At 39.5% G+C, this 9,787-nt stretch overlaps 1 protein-coding gene across 1 annotated transcript; it reads right to left on the bottom strand.

The window, feature by feature from the left end:
* Nucleotides 1-5,910: 5,910 nt before the first annotated feature.
* Nucleotides 5,911-9,491, bottom strand: LOC132613336 (uncharacterized). Its single transcript, XM_060327355.1, has 8 exons — nucleotides 8,121-9,491; nucleotides 7,488-7,865; nucleotides 7,356-7,446; nucleotides 6,925-7,249; nucleotides 6,589-6,838; nucleotides 6,425-6,475; nucleotides 6,186-6,333; nucleotides 5,911-6,038 (listed from the first exon to the last, which is right to left on the bottom strand). The coding sequence occupies exons 1-8, from the start codon at nucleotides 9,489-9,491 to the stop codon at nucleotides 5,911-5,913; spliced, it is 2,742 nt and encodes a 913-aa protein (XP_060183338.1).
* Between the last annotated feature and the right edge of the window lie 296 nt (nucleotides 9,492-9,787).

Genomic DNA, 9,787 nt, shown 5'->3' with positions numbered 1-9,787 from the left:
GGCCACCTCTACCAGCTGTATGACTGCCACGCATAGACTGAGCATGGTTCCCACCATAAGATCCTCCCCCTCTACCTGATACTGGGGCTCAGGGAGCCTAAAACTGAGTACCCTGGCCACCTTGCCTAAGTCTAGGACAATTTCTCTTGGAATTCCCCACATCACCACACTCAAAGAATCTACGGTCTAACGTTGGACATTGAACAGAAGCTGATAAAGTCGAATAATCACCATAATCTGGAGCTCTAGCCTGTGAACCTAGCTGGCCGGAGTAGTGAAGACTGGCCCTTGATAGGCCTCAAGCTAAAACCTGCATGGTTGACTAAACAGGGCGACCCGAATAAAACTGGGAACTCTTGCCCTTAGTGAAAAAGCCACTGTAATCACCGCCCTTTCAGGCCTTCTTCTCCACGTGCTTATGGTAACCCTCCTGTCAAGCTCCTACGACAGTCCTAACATGATCCACCACTTCCTGAAAGGAAGCACCTATTCCTGCAAGCTGAAGAGTTGACAACTGAAGAGCAGTGTTCAAACCTTTCATGAATCTCCTAACCCTTTCCTCGTCCGTAGGCACAAGCTGGAGGGCATAGCAAGAAAACAAATGAAACTGAGTCTCATAAGCAGCCACAGATAGGTTACCCTACTCAATGTTACTGAACTCATCGCGCCTGTGGTCTCTCAAAGTACGAGGAACATACTTGTCTAAGAACACCTGGTAAAACTGAGTCCAAGTCAATGGAGGTAATCCCGTTGGCCTGCACTCTACAAAAGCCCTCCACTATAACTTGGCATCACCCAAGAGCTGGAAGGTCACAAAATCCACACCATACTTCTCTACTTCCCCCATCTTATGGAGCCTCTCATGACAGTCCATAATAAACTCGTAAGCATTCTCAACCTCAGTGCCGAAGAACTCTGGGGGTTTCATCTTAGTAAACCTCCAAAACAAATCATGTTCATCCCCGATCAACATTGGACCTCCCACTTGTCTAGGAAATATATCAAGTTCGAGAGCCTCATCCAAACGAGGAGCCACAGCTACAGCATGCAGTAAACCCGGAGCACAAACTCCGCCTAGAGATAGATCACCTACTCTGGCACCCTGAGAACCTAGAACAATTGGTAACATACCTACCTCTGTTAACCCATTAAATAGGTTCAACACAGGGACCATAACATCTGACAACACTGGAGGGCTATAATATCTTGCTAAGCTGGTGCTGCTGCAAACTCTGCTGCCTTATCTGGAATTACCTGAGGCTCAGGGGACTCAGAGCATTGTTGACCAGCCGCAAGAGCCTCGCCCTTGGCTGGTACTGCTGCTCCCCTGCCTCTACCATGACCACAGCTTCTGGGATAGCCTCATCCATGAACTGTGGCCCCAGCGGCTGGCGCGGGTACCTCATTAGCTGTTGTTGCCGCACGATTCCTCACCATCTGTGAGAGAATAGAAAGAAAAGTTAGATACAAATTTGAATCATCCAGAAACCAATTGGAATCAAGTAACACGAAAGGAAAAAAGAAATTGAATTTTCCTAGTGTCGCATAGCCCCTTGAAGATAAGTACAGCCGTCTCCGTACCGATCCATAAGACTCTACCAGGCATGTCCTTGTACAACGTGATTGATGAACCTAGGGCTCTGATACCAACTTTTTAGTGACCCAAACAACTGTGAGTGGCACCCAACCAAATCCCCTAGTGGACGAACCGTCTACTTAGCCAACCATCCAAACGATTACCAATTACTTATCCAATTTTTTAAAACATTCAGGGATATAACAAATATAAAAATCTCCAAAATGTCTAGTCATGCCATAAATAATTAAAATCTGCGGAAGTCTAACTATTACAATCCTAAAATCCGAAAGTCATCGTACAAGGACTCTAGAATATAACAGTCTAAAAAACGAATGACTGTCTAAAATAAACATAAATGTTTGAAATGAAATAGACATCTAAAATAAGAAAGATCTTCGAGCGTCCTGGCATGGATGGAGTTCACCCTCGAATCTAGCGGAAACTGGCCTCACGCTAAATATGAGGTCTCGTAGATGTCTCTGGATCACAATCTGCACTCAAAAGAATGCAACAAGGTAGTATCAGTACAAACACTATGTACCGGTAGATATCATTGGCCGACTAAGATTAGTATCATGCATACAATCGCAAAATCAATAAACTAGACAGATAGGTATAACCGCACATAACCACACGAAACCATCAACAAGAATCATCCAACACAAAAATATCAGCCAGCGCAGGGATAAGATAATTCCACACAATTAAAAATTTAATAAGAGTAACTCAATCCATGAAATCACAAAACACAATCGTAAATCACAACTTATCTCAACTTTGTCACATATCCGTACACACATGCTAAGTGGTAATGTTTGACCCATTAGCCCTGACCTGTAGGGGACCCATGGTGTCTATGTACCACTCACTTCGGAACTGACAGTGGATCACGAGCCCATAATTAGTCCACATCCTCACTATTACACCCTATACTTTCGGAGAAGCACTTATCAAATTTGAAAGTAAGTATGTTGAACTATGGCTAAGTTGTTACACCCCGTAGTTTTGCACGTTGAGATTCGTTAGGTGTTGATGTTTTAAGTATGGACACTAGAGTTACCTTGAATGATATATGAAATTATATGCGCCTATCTTATGGTTATGAGGGTTTAAGTTCATATAATAAGCTATGGAAGGATTTGAGGACAAGGGAATTAAGGAAATTATTTGTTGGAATTTTGGAGAAAAGATGGGGGACAATTTTGGGTCGACTTCAGAGAGGTATATCTCCTGGTATATCAGTAGTTTTGAGGGGTTTTAAGAGCCTAAAATGAAGCTCTTCAAGTCTAGTTTTCAATGAAACAAACCATTCATAAATACGACATCGGAGTGGGGAGTGATGAGCATTTTAAAATGAATTGCCAGAAGCCCGCGAACCTACGCCGAAATTCTAGAAATTATTTGAAAGCCCACCAATTTCAGCCCATTAGCCCTAAACCGAATTGGACTACTATATATACCCCTTAAATCATCTAAATTATTTAATTTTTCATCATTCTTCATCTCCACACCTCTCTAGAACTTCCCACAACATTCATCCAATATCCAAAACCTCCCCAAACCTTCCCAAATCCTCTAGAACCTTCCTTCAACTTCCATAACATACATGAATATTCCTAAAAGTATATAGGACAATTTTGGTCATTTTTATTTCATTATTAGCATAGCCCCAAGTCCTAGGAAGTCCAAGAAACTTCTCCAAACATATTCCAACATATTTCCAAGCCTAAACCAATGATCAAAGTGAAGATTAAAGTGGTTAAGGGTTTCCAAGTGAGGTTTATACTTGTCTCCTCTTCTTGAACATGTTTGGGTGAGTATTTTAAGGTGGAGAAACCATGGATTGAAGTATTCTCGAATTTTGAGGTAAGATTTCATATTAGTTTCATGTTTATGAGTTTGTTTGGTAATTATATTAAGATTCGAGGAGAACAAAGTTGGAGAAAAAGTTCAAACATGCATTTTATGATATTTTGAGTTGTGAATTTACTTGAGTTATAATTATTAGTATGTTTTGAGTATAATCTTGTTATGAAGGATAATAATGATGTTAATGAATTATCGTATACGAGTGCATAAGGGGTTGTATGAAGTTGTTGTTATGGATTGATCATGAAAAGAAGTTTTGGGATGGAATGGAGTATATTGGTGTTGATAATGATGTTGTTAATGTTAGTGTTGTTATTGTTGTTATTGGTTGTTGGTCTTGTGATTTCGGGATAGGGATATAAACAGGGGAGATATTTCCCGAATTTCGGCAGATTCTAAAAGGATTTAAATTGAAGGCTTAAGACAAGCGTATGACGATAAGCCTAACAATAGTATGAATGATTTTATATATAGATTTCAAGACAGGATATAGGTTGGCATGATCCTTATCTTATGAACGCACAGAGTAAGCAAGCGAGTTCCAAAGACTCTACTCCTAGTTGGTATAGGATTTAGCGTATCCTTGACCTCTTAAGTCCCAAAGGGGCATCCATAAGTTATATGTTTCCATGATGGTTTCTAAATCCCGAAGGGGACATTCATGAGGTTTCTTTATTCATATACATTTCATATTTGATTTTTAAGTCTCGAAGGAGACAAATGAAAAGGGGAAGAAATTCCTATTTTGACATAACAGTTACTCCGAAGGGAGTTGTATCATGATTTTAAGGGGAAGGGGAAAGGGCTATGGCGTTATATATGCAAACCAACTGATCAGCTGGTATATGATGATTCAGATGCTCGATGGGGCCATTATGATATAATGCCCGACGGGGCAAAGCTCGAAGGAGTGAATGGGTAAAAGTGCATATACATATATACATATTTTTAAAAGCACATTATGCATATTCATGGTCCTTAGTGACAGTCACAGGTACAAGTTGACTCCTACATTCTTTTTATCCTTTGAATCTTGATATGTTGTTTCATTTCTGCCTTACATACTCGGTACATTATTCGTACTGACGTCCCTTTGCCTGGGGGCGTTGTGTTTTATGCCACACAGGTACAGACAGATGAGTAGAGGACACTCGTTCTAGGATGTTCTCGAGCTATCAGCTAGTTTGGTGAACTCCATTTCTATTTGGAGTATTGCCGAGTCAGAGTACATATGTATATATATGTGTCATACACATTATGGGTACGTCGGGGCCTTGGCCCAACTTATGTTATGGTATCTTGATTCATGTTAGAGACTTTGCAGACAATATCCTGTGGATAGTGCGTTGAGATGTCGACAGTTCTGTAAGGTGGCCACATAGGTCGATGTGTTCATATGCATTGATTTAAAAATATTATTGTGACCTAAGGTTTTCTTTGAATTAACGATAAGGGAGAATTCCCTGACATGATGAAAGATTTTTATTAAAAGGTTTTCATGTTTTACTTGACGGAAGCGTCATTTTATAATTTACATGTTCACAAAAAGGTGTGGCTTATGAATAGAATGGTAGTATGGCACTCAGCCAAGTAGGGTCTTAGGTGTTAGTCGCGGCCCTCCTGTTTGGGTCGTGACAGAAGTGGTATCAGAGCAGTTCATCCTAGGGGTTGTCTGCAGAGTCGTATCTGGTAGAGTCTTGTTTATGGTGTGTTGCACGCCACATTTATAAACAGGAAGCTACAGGGAATTTAGGATGGTTACTCTTCTTTCTTGTTCTAGATCGTGCTATAAACCTAAGTCATAGGGTAGAAATCCCTTATTCTAACCTCGAGTGTTTTGATTGTTGATAAGTAGTTGGTTTTTCAACCTTGGACGGTATTGGTAAGAATTGAAGCCTGGCTATCATAAAGGTATGTTTTCCGTCTTTTTTTTTTTTTTGAATGAAAACCACCAAACCAAGTTTGGCAGTGTTTTATTAAAAATAGTAAGTTTTCTGTACAATAATGTAAAGAAAGAAAAAGAACAGAAAAAACAAATGAAAACAATCCTAGAAAAAGGAAAAAAAGGACTAAAATGTAAACTACATCCAAAGACTGTATGGAAGCTAATCTACTGCAAATCCTCTAGCCTTGCCTTGATACCATCTCAGACACCTACAAGCTCTCACCAGGTGCTATGGTTCAAAGTCAAAATGAATACATATTCAGGCTTCCAGGATGGAGTAGAATTCATCCATGTTACTTCAGATGTAGCTGCTATCTGCTTGCCTTGATGTTGACCTTTGTTTGCCATTGTCTCAAGTTTCCTAAATGAACCAATCTTTAGAAGTCTTACAAGATAATGAGCTTCAAGCTAATACCACTCTTGTACCCCTGCCAAAGATAGTTTCATACAGGTCCATGTGCCATTCATGGCATGTTGAGATGCATCCTTGTTGCTGCTACTGCTCTCCAGCTTGCTATTAATCTCCAGGGATATGATGGTCCTTAGCTGTCCTGATCCTCATGTATGGTATATGTGACTTTTCTGTATTTAGATTTTTCCTTGCTTTCACAGGAAGTGAAGTAAAACTATGAAAATGATGATCACCTGCAAAATCAAAAGCACAGTTAGTTAAAAAATCAGCCAAGCCATTTCCTTCTCTCAGAACATGCTCCACCCTCACTTCCTTATCCCTCCTCAACCTTGAAATATCATTTATGATCATTGATATACTCCATGGAGTCTCCCACTGACCAGTTAAGATCATCTTCATAGTCATTGAGTCTGTTTCCATCACCACTGGCAACAGACTGTGTGTAACACAGTACTTAAGACCCTCATGTAATGCCCTTGCTTCTGCTATCAGATTTGAACCACCTGGTATCCTTCTTGCTGCTGCATACTAGAGGTCACCCACTGCATTTCTAATACAAAAGGCCACAGAGCTTGGTCCAGGATTTCCCCTAGAAGCTCCATCAGAATTACATTTATACCATCCTGGCATAGGAAAATCCTATTTCACTATCTTGCTTACAATTCTTGGCCTGTATGCTTCAAAGACTTGTAGAATTTGAGGTATGCATCTTGGTAAGTTGGTCTGCCCTGGAAACCTCATTCTACACATTTGATATATGATCATGTTTATCTCATAAATCACTTTGTTGATGGACATCCTCCCTCCATATAGGACTATATTCCTCCACTTCCATATCTGCCACATAGTGACCATTGGAATAGCTTTGAAGATGGTTCTGAACTTTGAGGGGCAATCTGCATTCCACCAGACTTGAAGAATCTGCCTGACTTGTTGAAACTGTGTTGTGATGCCAACAACAGTTTTAACATAAGTCCACACTTTTGTAGCAACATTTCCTGTAACAAACAAATGATCCACAGTTTCATATTGCCTATGATCACAGTAGTAACAAGTTGCCTCAATATTTACCCTAATCCTTCTTACTACCTCTCCAACTGGTATTTATATTTCCCTAACCTCCAGAAAAAGAAGGATATCTTAAAAGGTATCCCAGATGTCCACATGTTCTTAAAGACATCAGACTTGACTGCTTTGCTCCTCAGTAATTCCCATGCAGTGCCTATAGTAAATTTGCCTGATGCTGTCATCATCCATCTTGGTCTATCCCACTCTTCTTTTGGTTCATGGAGGTGCAATTCTTCTAATATATGATCCACAATATCCATAGGGAATAACTGCTGCAATCTTTCTATATCCCAACCATCATGCAACGTAAGTTCTTTTACATCTTGAACACCCTTATCTATCTCAAAATCATCTGGAATGATGTGATATAGAGCACCTAGCTTTGTCCAGTTGTCAAAACATACATTTGCAGTTCCACTCCTTAGTTCCCACTATATTTCTTGCTCTATATTATCTCTAGCCTCTATCATAGCCTTCCATACTTGAGAACCTCCCTTCCACTACACAGTCTGAGGACTGTGCCTTTTGAAATATTTGATCCACATGTAGTTTGCCCATAGAGTATTTGTTGTCCTGAATTTCCACCACAGTTTTTCACATAAGGCTTTAGATACATCAAACAAAAATCTAAAGCCTATTCCTCCTTCCTCTTTTGGCTTACACAAATTTAGCCATGATGACCAGTGTCTTCTTCTGCCTTCCTCACTGTTATTCCAGAAGAATCTTGAGAAGATTTTGTGCATATCATTGATAACACATTTTGGAGGTTTGATGGCTGACAACAAATGTATTGGCTTACTCATTAGTACATTATTGATCAGAACAACTTTTCCTCCAAATGATAGCAATCTTCCTTTCCAAGTCTGCAGCCTATTCTTGACTTTCTGGATCAGATCATTATAATCAGTCTTCCTCTTCCTTGAATGTGTGACAGGACAACCCAAATGTGTAAAAGGAAAAGTGCCTCTTTTAAAACCAGTGATATTCTCCACCTGTTGTATCAGCACATTAGACACCTTACTGTATACATAGAATGAGCTCTTGCCTTTATTTATAAGTTGGCCTGATACCTGTTCATATGCATGTAATACCTCCATAATTATCTCCAAAGATCTAGCATCAGCAGATGAAAAAATTATTGTGTCATCTGCATATGCCAGATGATTCGGATTTGCACTCCATTTGGGCATTCCATAACTTCTAAACTCATTATTTTCAAATAAAAAATTCAATGCTCTAGATAAAACTTCAGCAGATAAGATGAACAAAGTAGGAGAGAGTGGATCTCCTTGTTTTACACCCCTGGTGGAATGAAAGAAACCATAAGTTTGACCATTAAGGAATATGGAATACCAATTATTTGCTATCAGCCTCCAAACCATATCTATGAAAATTTCTGCAAATCCCATCTTCCTTAAAACTCTGATCAAGTAACTCCATGATACTCTATCATATGCTTTAGCCATGTCAAGCTTAAGTACAACATTAGCTGGTTTTCCTCTTAGTCTAGTGTCAGTCACAACTTCTTGAGTTAGAAGGACATTTTCAATGATACATCTACCCTTAACAAATCCAGACTGGTTGGGAGATATCAGAGAAGGTAGAATGCCTTCCAGTTTATCCTGAACCACTCTAGAAATAACCTTGTTGATGAAGTTGCTGAGACTGATTGGTCTCATATCAGCAAAGGTCTCAATGTTATTCTTCTTTGGTAATAGTACCATGTTGGTATGTGTGACTGACATTGGAAGAGTTTGGCCGTCAAAAAAGGCTTTCACAAGATTGTATACATCAGCACCAACAATGTCCCAACACACCTGATAAAATATTCCAATCATACCATCTGGACCACCAGCACTATCTGCAGGTAATTCAAATACAGCCTTCTTCACCTCTTCTAAAGTTGGCATGCTTACCAGCTGATTGTTAGTATCCTGATCCACCATACTAGGAACATGTTGTAGCAATTCAAAGTCTAATGGATCAACCTCTTGAGAGAACTGCTGTTGGTAAAATCTAGAAGCTTCTTCTGCCAAAAGTGACTCCCCTTCTATCCATACTCCTTGCTGATTCTGAATTCTTCTGCTCTGCAATCTCTTTGTCCTACCATTCACAATACTATAAAAGTACCTTGTATTCCTGTCACCCTCAGCAAAACTAGTCATACGTGACTTTTGTCTCCAAAATTCTTCCTCATAATGAACATATTTTTTCAATGCTGCTTGTGCTTGCTGTAGCACCATCCTGTTCATAGGAGTAGGATCCTCTTCAAAACATTGTTCTTTAATTCTCACCACCTCTTCCCTTACTGTCAGTTGCTTGAAAATATCACCAAAAGTTGCCTTACTCCAAGAAGATAAAGCAGATTTCACATTCTTCAATTTCAGCTTAAATATAATAAAATCATCCCCTTCAAAATCTGTGATCCATGCCTGATTAACCACCTCTAAAAAAGATTCATGTTCTGTCCAGAGTTTTAGAAATCTGAAAGGTTTCCTTATGTGCTGTGAAGATTCACCACAAGTAAGTAGTAAAAGGGCATGGTCTGAGCCAGTTCTGGATAAATGTTGCACCTCCATATGTGCAAACCAATCTTGTAATTTAGAGTTTGCAATCATTCTATCCAATCTCTTGAAAATACAGTCACTACATGCCCTCCCATTCCACCAAGTAAATAGACTCCCCTTATAATTTATATCAAACAGCTCACATAAATTAATACAGAATGCAAAATCCTCATATTCATCTGGAAATACAGGTAAATCACCAATCTTCTCATCTTCATTCATAATGACATTAAAATCCCCCCTACCAACCAAGGCAATTCCATTTGATCAGCCAAACTATACAGACTATCTCATAAACTGATTCTTTCCAGATGATCACACTTTGCATAGACCATAGATACCATAAG

This window comes from Lycium barbarum, chromosome 1 (genome assembly GCF_019175385.1).
Source record: "Lycium barbarum isolate Lr01 chromosome 1, ASM1917538v2, whole genome shotgun sequence".
Lineage (NCBI taxonomy): Eukaryota > Viridiplantae > Streptophyta > Magnoliopsida > Solanales > Solanaceae > Lycium > Lycium barbarum.
The sequence above is the reverse complement of the archived record's forward strand: the minus strand, read 5'-3'. Positions and strand labels throughout refer to the sequence as shown.

Coding starts and splice junctions, on each gene's coding strand:
- LOC132613336 (XM_060327355.1), bottom strand. CDS start 9,491: ATGATTGCAAACTCTAAATTACAAGATTGGTTTGCACATATGGAGGTG. Junction 6,334..6,424: donor GATTTTCCTATGCCAGGATG/GTATAAATGTAA, acceptor GGTGACCTCTAG/TATGCAGCAGCAAGAAGGAT. Junction 6,039..6,185: donor TATGAAGATGATCTTAACTG/GTCAGTGGGAGA, acceptor TTGATTTTGCAG/GTGATCATCATTTTCATAGT.